Source organism: Triturus cristatus, chromosome 6, assembly GCF_964204655.1.
Source record: "Triturus cristatus chromosome 6, aTriCri1.1, whole genome shotgun sequence".
NCBI classification, from domain to species: domain Eukaryota; kingdom Metazoa; phylum Chordata; class Amphibia; order Caudata; family Salamandridae; genus Triturus; species Triturus cristatus.
In genome coordinates this window covers 786,343,121-786,363,148 of record NC_140589.1, presented here as the reverse complement: position 1 = coordinate 786,363,148, position 20,028 = coordinate 786,343,121, and the positions used below count along the sequence as shown (strand labels likewise).

Here is a 20,028-nt window from a genome sequence, read left to right as displayed (position 1 = left end):
TTTTTCTCACCTTGTGTGGAGTCTTTTTATTGGGATTTCACAAAACCCCACTGTGTGTGGCACAAATACTTTACATATTGCCTCTTTAGATAAGCCTGACTGCTCAGTGCCAAGATACCAGAGGATGAGCACAAGTTATTTCTAAGTGTGTATCTAGCTTACCCTGAGTAGGATTGTGGTTCGTGCTTGGACAGGGTGCTTACCTCTGCCAACCAAACCCAATTCCTAACAGCATTCCCCTTACAACGCCCTTATAAATCTCACATTTTAGCAATAAGTCCTCAATGGAACCTGCATTATCAAGGAAACAGTTGATAATGACTTTTTAAAGGTGTTCCTTAAATGCTCCATCCTCCATAGACTCTGCTTGCATCCTCTAGGATGGGATATATGTTGTGCACCAACGCCACAATATACCCCATGATATACATAACATTAATGATTTGTTGTCTGTTGTTGGCTTGCCCAAATATTTATCCTGATCAACTTGCCCTCTACGGCAGGAAAATAAATCAATCAAAACAAGAGGGGAGAATATGAACCAGAAAGTAAAAGGAATAACCCCTGTCTATGGGATGTAGGGATTTCCAGATGTTTCTAAGATTTCAGTTTCTGATCCAGGTCCAGGTCCAAGTGTAAACTCTACTGTCATTTTGGAGAAGGGGGCAGTGACATGTCTAAATCTATGTTCGGCACACAGTTGAACTCTCCAACATATATCATAGGAGATTGTATCAAATTCCTGAGATGATTGCTAAAGTGATTCTGGAATTCAGCCTACTAGGAATTTAGGAACTAGATACACATTAACAGTGTCTCTTAGTAAACAAACCTCTATCAGATGTGTCTGGGTTCAGGATTACTAGGTTCCCTCCAGATCACATATGGGATAGCAGGTTTGAATTATACAAGTGTCTCTCTAGTGTCCTGAAGTAGCTCCAACTCTGCAGCAATGCTTTGATGGGTTACCCATCCCCCTTAACATTTTTTTTTAAATCTGTTTATTGACATTTCAAGTGTTAAGTGCAATATCACTACCTTGCAAGGCAGCTCAAACAGTAACTAGACATACAAACAACCTGTGATCGGCTGTTGCAAAGTAACAATAATAACAAATGTCCTATCAGCAGCAGCAATTGCATCTGCGGCAGCAAGAACACCTATACACGTTAGCTTCATCTCTATTCATTCTGTGAACTATTGGTAGCCAGTTGTTGCAGATATTGGCGTAATGGCTCCCAAATGTCCTTGGGCAGAGACGTTGTAGGCAATTCTTCTGCATATAATACAAAGTTTTCTTTACAGTACACCATGTCCTTAATCCAGTTCTCAGTTTTCGGGGCTATAATACTTTCCCAATGTAATGCAACTCGGCACTTGGCCATCAACAATGCAATGCGCACAAACTTAACCACCGTCCCTTTTAGTTGAGGTACATAACAAAGCAAACAAATTGATGGTGTAAATTGCAATAAAATCCCAGCCAATCCCCCTTACCATTGCACGAAATTAACAAATTCCATGTTAGGAGGTGCCTCAGAAGTATGTGTAGATAATACTATGTACTCTTTTTGTATATAAAGGGAATCTATGAGTGAGCATGATATTTCACATAAATATAGGGAGGTTAGGACATTGGTACCCGGAAAATATTTCAACCCTCCAGTTGCACTGAGTGTGTGGTGTTTTTGTTCAAATCAACATATGACCTGTTTTGGTAACTCCCTAAATAACACACCTACAGGGCTAGACAAAGAGTTAATCCTCCCCACACAAAAACATTAAATCAGTTGTATCATGCATCTTTCTCAGTACTTGACATATATGAAAGATGCGGGAAGGGGTGATTCTCTTTTCTGTATCCAGTTGTAATGATCACCAAAAATGATTCAAATCCTGCGCCTTTTGGTTCATAATTAATAAGGCAGGGGTCAGTGACTGCAAGATGCCGATATTCAGAAAGAACATACACAGCTTCCCACTAAAACAAATTTAAAAAACAGTCACAGTACAGTCTTGCCTTTCAGAAGTTGCCATGGAGGTTGCAGACAGCTGTGCAAAGCTAACTTACCCCACAACTCTTGATGCAGATGGTTCATATGATGCTGTCTGCGGTCATTGGAGTGACTAAGGGTGGAGTCTGGCAGTTAGGGGGTCTGAGTTTTTTTCATCAGATTTAGTCTGAGATGTAACGGCAGTTTATCGTTGGTTGACTGAGGTGTTTCTTCCAGTCTCCATATGGTAGCCTCAGCGGCTGCTGACATTTTTACCTCTGGAATCTGCCCAGTGGAGGATTTAGACCCTCTTCTAAGACAGTTCTTATTCATTCTCCTGCATTTTATTTCCTGCAACAACTTGCCCTCTTTCACTTTAGTAAATGTACCCAGTGGCACACCAGTCCCATGAATCTTCTGGTTCAGTGAAGAAATAGTGTAGAAAAGTGCCCCTTTTTGCATGGTTAACCCCCACTTTTTGCCTGATGAACAAGTTACTTACCTTCGGTAATGATATATCTGTAAGAGACATTAGTTAGTTAGATTCCTTACCTCAGAATATACCCAGGCGTCAGGCTGGATCCGGAAAGATTTTTCGTCAGCAGTACCCTTGCGCGTCGATAGGCGTCGTCTCCGTGTCCGTCGTCGGTGTCGTGGTCGCCGGGATGATGTCATCGGAGTACTTAGACGCCGCCCTCGCGCATTGATGTCAGTTCTGTACATAGCTTTCCGCGCCAGGAACGCAGAGCCATGCAAGAAACCGACACTGGTGCCATGAAACTAGGGTCCTGAAAGGGATGACCTTAACCCTAGATATCGGTTCGCAGAACGTTGAGGATGGGTGGGGCGGTAAGGAATCTAACTAACTAATGTTTCTTATAGATATATCGTTACCGAAGGTAAGTAACTTGTTCATCTGAAAGAAACACGTTAGTTAGATTCCTTACCTCAGAATAGATACCCCAGCAATACCAGCCCCGGTGGTGGGTCTGCGAACCAAGATCACACCAGGAAGTCCTGGAGAACGGAATGGCCAAAGAAGCCGTCTCTCCGGACTTGGCTGTCCAGGCAGTAAAGCTTGGCAAACATGTGCAGCGAGGCCCACGTTGCTGCCTGACAAATTACCTGCAGAGGGACTCCCCATCCCAAGGCAGTAGTAGCCACTGTGGCCCGAGTGGAATGGGCCCTCAGCCCCACAGGAGGATCCTTTTTAGCCAAGGAGTAACAGACCTTAATGCACAAAATGACCCACCGAGAGATTGTCCGCTTGTGCACTGCCCGCCCCTTCTTAGCGCCCACGTAGCCAACAAAGAGTTGGTCGTCCACCCGGAACTGTTTTGTGCGGTCCAGATAGAAGGAGAGCGCACGTTTTGGGTCCAGACGGTGGAGCCTCTCTTCCTCTTTCGAGGGATGCGGATGCGGAAAGAAGGTGGGCAAGGTAATGGACTGCCCGATGTGAAAGGCAGTAACCACCTTAGGGAGAAAAGAAGGACGAGTCCTCAGAACAACCTTGTCCAGATGGACAGAAAGGAAAGGAGGCTTAGATGAAAGGGCCTGGAGCTCACTTACTCTTCTGGCAGAGGTGATGGCAACCAGGAAAGCAGTCTTGAGAGTAAGAAGACGGAGAGGACAGTTATGAAGTGGCTCAAAGGGAGCACACATCAGGTAAGTTAACACCAGATTCAAGTCCCACTGAGGCATCACAAAGGGGACAGGAGGAAACATGTGAGTAATGCCTTTTAAGAATCTATTTACAACAGGGGACTTGAAAAGAGAAGGCTGTTCAGGAAGCCTAAAGAAGGCAGAAACAGCTGAAAGATATCCCTTGATGGTGCCCAGAGCAGAGCCCTGCTGGGCCAGGGAAAGAAGAAAGAGAACCTCAGAAAGAGGGGCAGAAAGGGGATCCACAGCCTTTGATGTGCACCATGCCACAAATTTGTTCCACCTGCAGGCGTATACCGTTTTAGTGGAGGGACGCCTGGCTGCCAGAATGACATCACAGACTTCAGGAGGCAATTCAAATGGCATCAACTGCCGCTGCTCAATCTCCACGCATGGAGGTGGAGGCTGGACAGGTTCGGGTGGCGGACCGTCCCCTGCTGCTGCGACAGAAGGTCCTCCTGAAGAGGCAGTCGAATCGGGGGATCGATTGACAGACTGAGTAACTCGGGATACCAGTATCTTCGTGCCCAATCCGGAGCCACAAAGACGACTTGGGCCCGGTTGCGCCTGATCTTCTTCAGCACTCTGAGCAGAAGTGGCATAGGCGGAAAGGCGTATAACAGACCGCAACTCCACTCGCGACGAAAAGCGTCTCCGAGCGAGTGCCGCCTTGGAAATTCCAACATGCAGAACTGATGACATTGTGCGTTCTCTTCGGTGGTGAATAGATCTAACCAAGGCTCTCCCCATATCCGAAAGAGGCCTTGCGACACGTCCGAGTTCAGACGCCATTCGTGATCCATCATGCACCGGCGGCTGAGTTCGTCCGCCCTGGCGTTCAGAGAGTCAGCCAGGTGTTGAACCTCCAGGGTGATGCCCTGGTGTTCCAGCCATGTCCAGAGGCACAGAGCCTCCTGACAAAGGGTCCACGACCCCACCCTGCCCTGTTTGTTGCAATACCACATGGCGGTGGTGTTGTCCGTGAACACCTGCACTACACTTCCCCGAACAGAGAGAAGGAATGCCTTCAGTGCAAGCCGGATCACCCGCAGCTCCAACAGTTTGATATGGAGCCAGGACTCCGCTGGAAACCAGAGGCCTCTGATCTCCGCCTCTCCCATGTGGCCCCCCATCCCAGGAGGGACGCATCCGTCATCACTGTGTGCTCCGGTTTGGGTAGGGAGAGGGATCTGCCACTGACCCAATCGCGGTCCGTGAGCCACCACTGCAACTGTCTTGCAGTACCCTCCGAGATCAAGACGTGGTCGGACAGGTTGCCCTGATGTTGCGCCCACGGGAACTTCAGGTCCCACTGCAGAGCCCGCATCCGCCACCTGGCATGATGTACCAGCAGGATACACGAGGCCATCAGACCCAGCAGCCGTAAGGTCAACCTGACCGAAACTCTGGATAAAGGCTGAGAGATCGGAATCAGAGCCTGAATATCCCGAACCCGCTGTTCGGGAGGATAGACCCGAAACTGCGCCGAGTTCAGAACCGCTCCGATGAAGAGGAGCTGCTGGGAGGAACTCAGATGTGACTTCGGCACGTTGATGGAGAACCCCAGCGAATGCAGGAGGGCAGCCGTAGTCTGGAGGTGGGTGACGACTGTTCGGGGCGAGCCCGCCTTCAACAACCAGTCGTCGAGATAGGGGAAGACTGGAGCCCCTAATCTGCGCAGATGAGCTGCGACCACCGTCATCACTTTCGTGAACACTCGAGGGACACTGGTGAGGCCAAAGGGGAGCACGGTAAACTGAAAGTACTCATGGCCTACCGTGAACCGCAGGTAACGCCGGTGGGCCGGCAGGACGGGGATGTGGAAATAAGCGTCCTGCAAGTCCAACGCTACCATCCAGTCTCCAGGGTCTAGGGCAGCCAGAACCTGAGCTAAAGTCAGCATCTTGAACTTCTCCTTCCGGAGGAAGGCGTTGACGCTCCTGAGGTCCAAGATAGGGCGTCGGCCCCCTTTGCCCTTCTTGGGAACCAGAAATTAGTGGAAGTAACAACCCCGTCCTACTTCTGGGCCAGGAACGTGCTCGATGGCCCCCTTGGATAAGAGGGCCGTAACTTCCTCCTGCAGAAGTTGCAAGTGACCCCCCGACATGCGGTGGTACTGCGGTGGCATGGCTGGAGGGGTCGCCTCGAAGGGGAGGGAGTAGCCCCTTCGGACGATTTGCAGCACCCACCTGTCCGAAGTGATGGTACACCAGTGGAGCAGGTGATGGCGAACTCTGCCTCCCACTGGCGTGGAATGGGCCTGAAAGCTCGGATATTTTTCCCTCATTTGTCGAGTGCCCCCCTCCACCCAGCCCCACGCTCCATGCTCTTACCTGCATGGGCTGTGGGGGGGAATTCGACAGACGAGGGAAAATTATTTAATTTTCCCTCATCGTTGTCTGTCGAGTCCACCCCCAACCAGCCCCACCTCTCTTACCTGCACAGGGCACTCCTGATATTTAGTATCAGTGGATCATTGAGTCAAATTTGGATTCCGTTTTGGTGACTTTCCTTTGTTGATCAGCTCTTAAAAGGCCTAAATGCTACTGTGCCAATTTTGCTTTCTAGTGCATTCCAAGTGTCATTAATGGCAAGAATGATTTGGTCAATTTGTACAATTGGAGGTCTTGAGTGGTCCCCATGATTCCAGAGCTCAGTGCACTAGAATTTTCTCCCTAATGTTTGCTTTGATGGTTCAGGGACATCTGAGGATGCCCTGTTTGATTCAATGGAGTTGTGTGTCCCATGTCCTAATGTCTGGCTGTTGCCCTCTTAGGGTTAGGTCACAGGTGTAACCTTTCCCTATGGTAAATCCAGTACCATTTGTTTAATCCTTTATTACCTTATGGTTGGTGTGCATGCGCAGATTTGTTTAATATTAGCCACTGATCAGCACAATTAATCCCTCTGTACAGTACACTGAAATTCCCACCAGTGGGAGGTTATACATTCTAATGGGGATTGTCTGGTAAAGTCAAGATCCATGACTTATTAACTATCCATGCATTAACTATCTAATCTGAAAAGGTGGAGAGATAGTCCAGTGAAGTACAGCATGTGCTGGAGTGGGTCTCAGTCATAAAGGAAGAGGCTGGAATCCGCCCTGCATTGCTGGCCCCAAGGAGCAATTCACACTCTTCTTTCTGGGGAAGAGGTGGTTCATCCTGAGAACTGGAGACAAGCCAGTCTTTAATTCTGTAGAGATTGGGGCGGATAGGGATAGACTGTATATTATGGTATTCTTACATTCTTGACATTCAATAACTCAATCATGCCTTTTTAGGCACGTGCTTGGCATCCCAAATGTTCCTTTCTTTAGAGAAAGGACAAAATAGGAATTTCGGCATAAGAAGGTTCCTTCCTCTTAACCCATTCCCCCGGTAATAGAAGCAGTTACAATTTTGAAGGAATTAAGGACTAGCACAAGGAAGAAGGGTGGATCTTCTAATTCAAATTCTTTACAACTACTTATAATTTTTAGGAATGTAATGGACCAATGTAACAGTTGAATAAAATATTTGGAATTTATTTTTGGAGTTTCTGAGGCATTCATCCTTGGATAATGCTTTTCCCATTACTTAGCTCATGAATGAGTGCTATGTTCACTCTCTTTCTTTCTCATACATGGACAGTTAAATGAAAACGCTTGAACTTTAATGGATTACCTTAGATGGCTTTTTTTTATTTGAACACCCTTTAATAAAACACTTGAAATTGGAAAAGGAACAAGGCTGGGCAGCAGAAAGTAGAGATTCTGAATGGAAATATGCTGTATATAGAGGGTTACATATGTTTTGTAGTGTTAATAATATGAGAGATGTCAACCAATAATACAATAAAAATTGCTCCATGTGCTACCACCAGATTCAAGTTATGTTTGTAATTATGACACTATATAGGTATTGTTCCTTGTCATTCATATACAATAATATTTGTATCAGATCATCAATTCAATGCAGACCTTAATTGCATAAAATAGAATTACAATTTTACCTATGCTTCAGAAACGTACCTTGATCGGGTCCCATCGTCCAAAAATACTTGGATGCTTATAGGAAAGACGTAGCATCTTGTTTGCAAGTTCTAAGCGTATTGGGTAACACTTCTCAAAAAGACTTTCACGGTTTTCCACCAGATGCTTCAGTTTCTCATACAAAAGGTAACGTACAATGTGTGCTTTCCTTGAACCATCAATGATTATTAATGGTATCTTTAACCTCTGAAGTTCCTCCTGAAAGCAAAAGCGCATTTTTTAATACAATATAGAAACAAATTCAGCAGTAACCTGTGACTAATGTTTAATAACCTTTCAAGTAAGAGGTCGCTGCTGGACAGCATCTGCTGGTTAGCTTTATTATGGCTAGAGTGGCATTCATGTTTCTAAGGATGATTCTTTCCCTAAAGCTATGCAGGTTTAAGCATGCTGGGCCCGATTCACAGAATTAACTTAAGACAAAATCCTAAACTTACTACTTTTGGTATTCACAGAATGCACTTACTACTTTTGGTATTCACAGAATGGATTTACGACTACTAACTTTACGTCCGCACTCGGGCCGGATTTTCCGGCCCAGAGGCGGAGCTTCCGGCCCAGAGGCGGGGCTTCCGGCCCAGAGGCGGAGCTTCCGGCCCGGAGGCGGAGCTTCCGGCCCGGAGGTGGGGATTTAGCCATGGCCAAAATCTCCACCTCTGGGCCGGAAGCTCCGCCTCCGGACCTGAAGCTCCGCCTCCGGGTCGGAAGCTCCGCCTCCGGGCCGGAATTTCCGGCCCGAGTGCGGACGTAAAGTTAGTAGTCGTAAATCCATTCTGTGAATACCAAAAGTAGTAAGTGCATTCTGAGAATACCAAAAGTAGTAAGTGCATTCTGTGAATACCAAAAGCAGTAAGTGCATTCTGTGAATACCAAAATGGTAGTAAGTTTAGGATTTTGTCTTAAGTTTGTTCTGTGAATCGGGCCCGCTATTTTTTGGAGTGCCCTATCAGTTATGGTATGATTCTCTTTGCTCTCTGGGATCTTTGGGAGCGTGGATAGCCTAGTTCAAACAAGATAACCTCTTTTTTATTATCTTTGTGATAATTTGAGGTTCTTGAGCTGGTATAGTAATGCAGTTCATTGAACATCTGCTACTGTGAGCTTCAAGAAACCTGCTTATCAGAAGTTTAAGTCTTGGCTTGCACCACTCCGAACGTTCTCCTTCTGAAATCATTTGCATAAGTACTGTTGATATGCGATGGCATCAATAACCCTGTTATGTCTACTGCATTTAAACAGCAAGCAGCTTTAACGTGCATTTTAAAAATGCTTGTACCTGATTGTCTAAATTAGGCATCTTTCTTATGTTTTCTGACTTTACTTGCATGTTTCTACGATCTATGGAATTCAAATTCTTCCAGCATTTCGGAAGCCTTACTACTCAAACACTTGACAAGGCACAGTGTCAAAATCTATTAGGGAAACTGACTAATAACATATATACAACACACACTACTCTGGCAGGACATCACAATGACCTCCTCCATCATGACAGATGGTGGGCCACCAACCAGGGTCAAAATCAGGCCCTTAATTTTGATTTTTCATAATCTAATAACATACAAGTGACGGGTTGTTAGTTGGAATGTTGGAGGAATTAGGGACAATATTCAGTATCAGTAATGGCTTAATGTTGGTACCCAATGTGACGTACATATGCTGCAGGAACCCTGGGCTCAGGAGCCAGTTGTTTAGGATGGTTTTGAAAGCTATACCATGGCAGCGATTCCTTCTCCTGGCAATAGAGTACATGGCGGCCTAGTCACTCTGGTCTGCATCTCAAAGCAGCTGAAGGTTGTACCTATCCCCCTCAGGCACACAGGGATACATATTTTATGGGTGGTTTCTTCCAGTGAGTCTCACTTCTTTCTGGTACATTTTTATAATTCAGTTAGGTATCTTGGGTGTCAGATTGAGGCCCTATTTTAAGTGATAACAATCCTTGAGGCTAGGTTGCTTGCATATTTTAAGGTTTTTTATATTATATTAGGAGGGGATTTCAACGCTAAGCTGGGTGCTATTCAAATTGATAGTAACCACTTTTTGGTTGAAGACTCTCTTATTTCTACATCTACCTCTGACCAAAGGGGGCGTAAGTTATTTGAAGCACTTGGGCATGCAGGCCCTTATAGTGTGATGACTAGGGGGGCTTGCTCACCTGACAAACTACCTTAATTTTTAGGATGGATTAAAGGGTCCATTAATGACTATGTGTTTATATCTAGGACACTTGTGATTTCTGTGAGCTCGAGGGTTGTGCATGAAACTTGTCATAATCATAACTCCATAGAAATAAGGGTAGCAGCAATAACCAGCACCAGCCTGGATTCTGCACCAGGCCCGATTGGCCTGAGTGTTAAGGACAAGGGGTTAAAGATGCAGTTGGGTAATCTTCCAATTTCTTCTCTGTCTGAGAACTTAGTTAGAACAAACTTAGATCTTATCATGGAGCCTTTATTAGCTTTTGATTCACCCGCTATAGGGGGCCAGGATGCCCAATCGAATAGTTCTACCAATGACATCATGAGGGAAATGTCTGGTCCAGCCCAGCTGTACAATTTGGCTGGTTTGATAAAGCTAGTAGGTTGGCCAATAAGCAACTTTGCAAAGCCCTTAATACTAAGCCTTGCAATCAGCTTAATATTACAGAGGCGAGGATGGCATATAAATTAGCAATCAGCACCTAAAGAGGCTTCTTGGGAGCACTAGATGTCTACTTGTGACTCCAAAGACTCAAGGGGTTTTATGCTATTGTCAAAGGAAGACAGCCCACTGTGGCTGCTCCCCATGACATAGGCACCACTATTGTCCCACTTCAAAAGGGTTTACACTCTTGATATGGATATCCCTCCGGCTCTGGATGAAGAAAGTCACTTGTACCCATTGGAGATTATGTTTTATTTTGAGGAGGAATATGCATCAATGCTGGCCAGTCCATCCAATAAAGCACCTGGTCCGGGCAGGATACTATAAGACTGAGGCCCACTTTTGGGCCCCCATCCTAACGAACACACTTAATGCTGCTGTCCAGATGGGACTACCCCCGTCATCAAAATTTGGAATAGTACCAGTTTTCAAAAAAGAGGACAGAGCAGATCCTACATGCTAAATACCTATTTCCTTATTAAACTCAGTAGTGAAGGTGGTGGGCAGCATTATTTTACAGTGTGTGGAAGATTGGGCCCAAGCAAACAACATACTCTGCCCAGTTCGGTATGTGTTTAGGGATTAGGGCTTAGGGTACTGCCTGAACTTAAACCTGCTTATTGGAAAATATGTGGTAGCAAAGCAAGCAGCACCATTTGCCTTGCATTTATCAACCTGAGCAGTGCCTTTGACCGGGTTTATAGGTCAAAGCTATGGAACAACTTGGTGGCATTAGTGTTATCTATTTCACTGGTCAATTTTTGTAGGGCTTTACATATGGATGTGAATGCCTCAGTGAGAAATGGCATGGGTCAGACAGGGCTGTGTGTTGGTGCCTATTCTTTTTTTATTCTATATTATTGGTTTGAACACCCATTTAGTCACACACTGGAAAGATCTGCCCAAGGTAAAGATAGTTTTTGTGCCATCCCTGCTCTACGCGGACGATGCTGTGTTGTTGGAACGAATGGCTAATGATCTTAAAATACTTGTTGATCTTTTTATCAGCTATATGGATGAGTTGGAGTTGGATGTGAACAGCAGAAATGCACATTCTATGGCATATTGGAGGAAATCTTCCAAAACGAGACCAAGCTCCATAAAGGGGAAGAGGGTTTCTAGGGTACCTGCTTATCATTATCTCGGGGTTACATTCGATCAACAGAATAATTGGCTTACATGCATATCTAATTACTGCTCTCGCCTTTCTTAAGCTAGTAGCAATCTTTTTAGATTTTCAGCATCATCAATTGGTAATAATCCCATCCTACCCTTATTCCAGAAAATCTTTAAATGAAATGTCTTCCTGTATTATTGTATGGTGCTACCATTTGGGGATGCTGTAATTGCAAGGTCATTCAGCAAGAAGAGAATTGCTTTTGCAGGAAACTGTTGGGCCTGGGCCCTAACAGTTCATTGTTATTCATTTATGAAGTGCTGGGCCTTAATTACGAGGAGAACTGTGTGAAGTTGTCCCTAGTGTTATTGTGGAGCTCACTGTGGTGTGGTGGGTACGCAGGGTTCAACATGGACGCCTTGGGTGTGTGTATGTATGGACACAAAATACCGTGGTTGAATTACATCAAGGCTATTGCCTGGACTTTAGGCTGTCCCGACTTGTTTCATAGACTGCACCTTCTTAACAAGGGGGATGGGAGATTAGTAAGGGAACGATTTTTAAAGCAGCTAAAGGAAGCTAGGGAATCTGATGTGCTTGTGAAACCAACCGCAAGGTCTATTTTATTTTTGTAAACTATTACAGGCCCTGAGACCTATCTTTTTGTTGCTAGGAAACCTTGGGAAAGAGCTCTACTAACGAAATTTCATCCGGGCTCAATACGTCCACCTATTTGTTTTCCCCATGGTCAGTTGATCCTAAAACGATCCAAGTATGCCCTTGTGATGATTGCTCCCTTCAGACTCTTGAATATTTGGTATTATTCTGTACATTTTATGAGTTCTTGCATCATTAGTATTTAATATACATTGTAAAATCCAGATGCTTCCGTCAGTTTCGGCCAGCTTTTTTACACCTGCATTTATTACCTATCATGCTGCAACTCTGCCTGTTTCTTCCTTTTTGAAAGATGCACTACACTGGAATAAAAATAGGAATTATTAAAACTTTTACTGTAAGTCTGTCTGATGTACTTTTAGGTGCAGCACTCTTGAATATTTTAGAGTTTTTAGTAATGTAGGTTTGTTATAACGATGACTTCTGTATTTTAAACTTATGTAAGTGGTTTTATATGTATTTAACCTTTATGATTATGTTGCAAAATCGAATAAAGATTTATTTGCTCATTCAAGTGACTAACCATCTAGAAATAGACAGCTAAGAAGTCCCTAAACCAGTCCGTAGGAGGCCATAATGAAACAAATGTTTGGCTTTTCTCACATTAATTTGATGCTCTCGAATGACATCTACTGTATGAAGAGATTTATCAGCCAAAAAGCCAAATTCTGAAAAAATAAATAGGGAAAATGGAGTGCTTAAAATGGAAATCAGAGATTACTTTAGGAAGAACCTTTGGCAGTATCTGAGTGACCACTTCGTTCTTATGAAACACTCCATCTGATTCATGGAAAAATAACACTTACAGTTTTGATAATCCTGCGCTCATAGTTAAATGTGACTTTCCGTGATAGATGTTATAGGAAACCTTTGTGAATAAGTACAAACGGAGAATCATTGCACCTTCACGGGTCAACATTCAGCGCTCAAGGATAAGAAGGTGTCCTGATAGGAAGAAAAATGTATATAATTCCCTTCAATAAATCCATAATGACGGAGACTCTGGAAAAAAAGTGGTTTGTGAAGGACATTTTCTATAAGCAGCAATAACTGTCAGATGTAGATTTACAAAGAGAATTGCAGCCCCAACATAACTAAATTAGAAAGCTAAGGTAGTATCACTTCTTCTTACCAAGTATTGGATTTTAAACTCTTTAGTACACACCAAATGGAAAATCTCTTGCATTTAAAGGCATAAGCTGTTGTGGGACATTCAGCTTCTGTCGGGTATGTCCAGACACTCTTGAGGAAAGGTCAGTTGCATATTTTGAATGAGTTCAGCAATCAGGCTGCTAGATTCAACAATAGAACAATGGAATGAAAGCTTTGGCACCTGAACTTGTGGTGATCCGGTCCCCATGGCAACCTCATGTGTGGACATTCCACCAGATGAAGAACACTGATGAACCGCCAGTGCCACTCTGGTGCTACTACGACCATCATGCCCCTTGAGTATGACTGTTTGACAAATTACATATGGTACCAGGGGAATAAGAGGAAAAGCACAGAGCAATCCCCCCGAGAGGATGGTCCAGGTGGGACTCCCATTTGTCTATGGTTGATAGTTACTGGAGGTGGAGTCTGGGCATTTTTGTTGTCTGTGTTTACAAACATGCCTCACTGAGAAAACCCCAGTCATAGAAGATATTTTGTAGAACAGTATCATTAAGAGTCCACCTGTGGTTTTCTAGGAAGACACTGGTCAGTGAGTCAACTTGAGCATTTTTAACACCTTGGAGGTGGCCTGTGGTAACCTTAGGTGTTAGTACTCTAGCTAGTGTCCCCACTAGTTTCCTTAAGTAGTGTATTGTTGTCGTATTGTTCATTTGAACAAGAAGGGAGACTGGCTGGACTGCCTTGAGCGCTAGATGTACAGCTCTCATATACAGGAGAATGATGGGATAGGACATCTCCTTGAAAGACCATATCCTTTGCATCTGAATTGGCCCATATGTGGACCCAAAATCATGATGAGGGCATTTGTCGATATTGGCTGAGTGAACATGTTGATGGAAGTCCTCACCACTTTGGAGAATCTGTGGTTGGAGCCACTATTGATGAGACTGGGCCGCATGAGGAGAAAGGTTAAATTTGTCCTCCCATATTTTGAATATTGCCACCACCAGTTTTCCAGAGAATGTCGCAATGGTCTCATGCGAAGGTCATCATGTGAAAGAAGGAAAGTGCCATTGAACCCAGAAAAGATTAAACCTGCTTTGCCATAAGATGCTCTACATATACAAGATTGGAATACTTCTGATTGATAGATAACAGTTTCACCGCCAAAGAACACACTTTTGGCTTTTGGTGTATAGGAGTTGATGTTGACTTCTCCTGATAAGCATGCAAGCCCTGGCAATGCAAAGTAGAGACTATTATCTGGAAATGCTAATGAGCTTGCTGTGTAGTTGAGGCATTAATTACTCTGTTGTCTAGACACAGATAGACAAATATCCTCTGATTTCTGAAATGTGCTGTCACCACTGCAATGCACTTCAAACATGTTCTTGGTGCAGACTTGAGGCCAACTGGAAGGACCTTCTACTGTTAGTGGTCATCCCTAGAAGGTTCCAATGTTTCATTGCAGTAGGAATGTGTAAGTTGGCGTCCTGAAGATCTATGAAAATCTACTGATGAAGTGGATGGTGGATTTGGTGGCACACTAGCATTCTGAGTTTCTCATACCATATCTATTTCTTACCAACTTGAGATCTAGAATCGATCAGAACTCATGTTTGGGGACTTTTTTTCACCAGACAGTAGCAGCAATAAATTAACTTTCCTTAAAGCGTAGAAAAAGCCCCCTTCTCAGTACACTTTTGAGGGAGGATGTTGAATTTCTGCTGTAGTCTAGCTTTACTGTATCAACCGAAATATTTATAAGAATTACCAGCCGAGGAGCACTAAATCTGACAGAATGAACAGTGGTGTAATGTTTCAAATGTTACCAAAGTGGTTGTAGAGGTGGAACATAAAGGGATGTTAAGATTACTGGCATATATAATCAAGAAAGAACAGTATTGATGTAATCAATGGGAGAAATTCTAGCTTCTTCTAAGGTTGGAGAACATTTTTTGCCTCTTGATTTAGAAGATGAAGATGAAGACGAAAATGGGGAATATGCTCTTTTTTTAAGACTCCCTTAAAGAACAAGATCTTCTAGAGAGGCTAGAATGATGCAAGTGATGTCAATCTTGATGCCTAGACTGCAAACTGAGAAGACAGCATGATCGTCATATGTGAGTCTTTGATCCCCTTGATTGACTTACAATAGAAGTGATGCCGGTCTTAATGATGGTACTACTGTGGAATGACTTGCGAGGTAACTCTTGGGTGTGAAGTAAGACTAATGTAGCTAGCTGTGGAGGTGAATCAGGGCTTGGCGGAGGACAATATGGAATCTCTAGTACTGATTTAGCAACCCAGTAAGGAAAGTACTCCTGTGACTGCTCAGAATCTTGGGAAGAAGCAAGCAATCTAGATTTTTGCTGCAAATTCATTCAGCAGACCAGTGTAAAGAGGCTCATGAGCCAAATGAGTTGACATCGAGTGGTACTTCAACGTCATTGCCTTTCCTCATGTTGAATGTCTATTTTTCTTCAATGCTAAATTTCTCTTCGACAGCAATTCAGCCACTATACCTTGCTTCAACATCATGGATCTGGATAAGTGGGAATGGTGTCATTTTCCATGAAGGTGTCTCCTCTTGGATACCACACCTGAGGAACTGTCAGAGATGGAAACTGGAGCTCTGGTAGAAGGCCTTGTCACCTGACTGTCCATATTGCTCTGAGAGGGTTTCCTGGCATATTCGCACCTCATCCTAAAGACCATGAAGCCTGATTACTTTGTCTGTCCTTCAAGGTGCACCTTGAAAACATCTGAATATGCTGGCAATTGTCAGGAAAATAGGTCTCTGGAATCACAAGGTCTTGATTGTGTCCCCATCTCATCCAGTGGCCCCAGAATACAATGACCACATGCATCACCTTCTCAGATCAGGTAAATGCATGCACTGATCTACATGAAATTGGTAATATGATGTAGTTTTATGACCAGATAAATTGGTCCCACACAGTAATTGCCTATGTAATGGGGTTTAGCTTGTAGTTGCAAAGTACTGGGGCAGATTTACCAACTGACAAAGGTAGAAATCGCATGAGGTTTTACTGTGCCTCCAGTACTGTGCAACTCGGAATAAGGGTTTAGGTCCTAAAGGACATTGTGTAAAATGTAGAAGGTTTGAAAAGATTTCCAAGTGTAAAAGGACACAAAAAGCAGTGCTCCAGGATCCTTTCCCCGTGAGCCAGAGAACATGCAGCAATGGCCACTGACAGGGCATGAGAGGATACCGGAGGATTTGGATTCCTTAACTCTATCTGTTTATGTGCTTTACATAGCTACAGCCTATATGGCTACATAGTCCTAATTTTTCCATTCATTTAGTTTGTTTTGTGAAAGCATTTTTTCTTGACACCTAGTTTATTTGGTGAATTCTTCACATTTAAAATGAATATACATGGAATTGGCCAAAATAGCCTTTCAATATGCTGCTAGCATATTTCAGACAAGAAGATTTGGTTGTTCTAACCAAAAGCAAAAAGATTTTTGTCTTTTTAAAGGATCCTGTATGTGGGTGGGACAATTCCTTTCTTATGATTATAAATGGAGATCCTCAGAAGAAGTGTATGAAAGAGGGTGATTTCCTACAGCATCATGGCTAAGGGAAGGCTAAAGCGAATTACTTTGAGGATTTCAGCAGATTTGAAAAAGGCCTGCGTATCCTATTCTGGTGTTATTATTTTAGATAAAGAACATGGAAGGTCTTTCCCTTGATGTGGCATGGCATGGTTGCTTTGCATAGACTCAATGATGGCTTGCAGCTTTATGGGGATTCGTGTTCCAGTTTTTGTCCGATAAGTTTATTTGTCTATGTTCTTGTTTATGGCAGTGTAAGTGGCGCTGCTGTTTTGTCACCTGTATTAGCCACATGAAGTGAAGTACAGGATGTCAAAGTCCTGGTTTGCTGGTAGGACTATGCACACATATTTGCAACACATACAACGCTGAATGGATGGCACTTTCCAGTGTTTTGCATGTTTATGTAATTTAAATTGAAGATGAGTGTGGTTTTTCTGTGTTGTTAATTAAATAATTAACTGAAAACAAGAGGGGTGGTGCTACCTTAGCCTTAGTAAATCTGGTCCTCACACAAAGCAAATGTTTTTCCTGCTGTTGATTAGATTAGAGTTTGAGTAGTACATTTACTTTTCTTTGGATTTATGTGTTTCCATACCTTTGTTTGCACGGAGGTAAAATGATACGTTTGTTTTTTAAACATTTATTACATTGGAGTTAGAATTGCAATTTTTTTCTGTGTTACATTACATTTTAAGTACTTTTTTTTGTAATGTTTTAATTTTATTTTGCATTTGTTTTATTACATTCATATATATTTTTGTTGAGGTATCCATTTAGTTTAATTTTTATGTTTTCTTTCCATTTTTTGTGTATTATTGTTTTAGAAATATTAAACAAGTTACTTACCTTCTGTTACAATTTATCTGGTAGAGAGTCTATCTTGCTACAGATTCCTTACCGTCGAATATTCCCCAGGCATCAGACTGGATCCAGAGGTTTTTGAGCAGTACCCCTGCAGGCCGGTAGGTGGCATCATTCAGCTGTGTGTCATCGGCGTCGTCCGAACCGGAAGTGACGTGCGTCATGTCAATATAGGTGGCATCCCAGTGAGCTGATGTCAGTTTTTTTTATGACTTCCCATGTCACGAAGAATGCTTACACGCTGGTGTGTATCGATAAAGACCTTAGAAGGGTGGCTGTGAAATCAATTCACAGAGCGGGTAGGATGGGAAGGTAGGTAATGACTATGCGGCTAGTGTCTTTTCTAGATAGGATGTTACCAAAGGTAAATAATTTGTTCATCTGATAGAGAATTCTAGCCCTAGAATCCTTACCTTAGAATGGATACCCAGGAAATACATCCCTAGAGGTGGGTCTGCGAAACAGATTAAATCATAAAGTCCTGCAGGACCAAATGGGCAGAGTGACCATCACAACGGACCCGACCATTTAGACAGCAGATTTTGGTGAACGTACCCATAGATGCCCATGTTGCTGCCTGACAGATGTCCAGGACAGGGACTCTGTGAGCTAACAGTTGTAGAAGCCATGGCACTAGTAGAATGAGCATTCAAGCCCTCAGAGAGTTGCTTTTTGCACAATGCATAGCTGATCTTTATTCAGAGAACTATCCATCATGAAACTGTCCTCTTCTGCATGGTCATCTCTTTCTTAGCACCAAAATACCCTACACAGATTTGATCATCCACCCGGAACTCTTTTATTTGATCTAACTAGAACGACAATGTTATTTAAAGGTCCATACAATGTATTCTCTCCTCTTGTTTGGAGGGGTGAGGCAGAGCAAAGAAGGTAGGCAATGTGATATTTTGACCTAGATGAAAAAGTGTCAGAACCTTCAGGAGAAATGAAGCACACGTATGCAGAACCAGCCTGTCTGGATAAATATTGAAGTAAGGAGGGTGCAGAGCAAGCCCCTGAAATTCACTAACCCTCCTGGCTGATGTAATTGCCAACAGAAAAGCCGTCTTGATGTTAAGCAGGTGAAGTGGACAATTGTGCAGCAGCTCGTACGGGGCGCTCATAAGACAAGTGAGGACCAAATTAAGATCCCATTGGGACATGAAGAAGGGCCTGGAAGGAAACATGTGTTGAAGGCCTTTGAGGAATCTGATCACAACAGGTGACATCAACAAGGAAGGTTGGTCCGACAACTGCAAGAATGACAAAATGGCAGACAAGTAACCTTTAACAGTGTCCAGAGCAGAGCCAAAGAAAAAACAAACAAAAGAACTTGGTATAAGGGTGCAGAAAGAGGATCAATATCCTTGGATGTTCACCATTCCACAAACTTGTCCCAACGGCAGATGCATACTGTCTTGGTGAAGGGGTGCCTTGCTTGCAAAATAATAGTTGTGGGCGGTTAACTCCGCAGGCGGAGTGCGTGGAGATTTGCCATTCTATGCTCCACTGGCGAGTGCAGAGTAAAAAAAAAACCCTGATTCTGCTGTTTTGCGGAGTTTGCCATTGCTGCCCATCCCTAATAATTGTTGGGGTCACATGCTGAGCAAGCAGACAGTGGGTATAAGTAATCTGCGAGTAACTACTTACATGGGAGGTGGAATCTAACACCCAGAGAGGAGGCAGGGGGCAGGGAAGGCAGACACTGCTCACATGCAGCTCTAGTCTTCAGTCACAAGTCTGAACAGATCCATTCAGACAGAAAGAGGGGTTTATGTCACTGCTCTCTTCCTTTTCGCAGCCCCTCTGTGAAGAATTCTGAGAATTCCAACTAATTAATGAAGAATGAAGACCTGTGGAGCAACCTCTGCTTTTCTAGGTAAGTCATCTGTGGGCTCAGCACTCACAGCCAAGTTGATGGCTGTGAGTGCCCTGGCTTGGCCTGGGATGAATTTTCTGGCTTCCTCCCCTCTCTGCCTAACTGGCCTCTTCTACACATGTTGAGGCGGTACCTGTCCCGCAGTGGGAGAAGAGACAGTGCTGCTCTTTGTGCTGTCTAACTCTGACCACGCTGTACCCCTTCAGCACTGGTAGCCCAAGAGAGGGGCACCCTGCAGCTTGGTTGCTCTTTGCTGTTGCTGACAAATACATGTTATGCAGGGTGACAAACTGCACGGATTGAGTGAGCAGATTGAGTACTTTATTACATTTACTGCAATGGTTTGTTTGGGAGGTTTTTCCACCTAAGCATTTTTTTAAACTGAGGATGGTTGGGGAAATTGGACATTTTATAGTACGTTATCTAATACTAGCTTCCTCCTTTCCCTACCTTTCTC

At 43.7% G+C, this 20,028-nt stretch overlaps 1 protein-coding gene across 6 annotated transcripts in view; it reads right to left on the bottom strand.

Annotated features, from left to right (window-relative positions):
• The window catches only part of AK9 (adenylate kinase 9), a 1,219,082-nt gene that overhangs the window by 333,382 nt on the left and 865,672 nt on the right, over positions 1–20,028 (bottom strand). For all 6 annotated transcript variants that reach the window (XM_085611347.1, XM_085611348.1, XM_085611351.1 and 3 more), the window contains one exon: positions 7,669–7,887. In XM_085611347.1, coding sequence (XP_085467473.1) covers positions 7,669–7,887 — 219 coding nt within the window. The remainder of the gene's footprint in view (positions 1–7,668; positions 7,888–20,028) is intronic.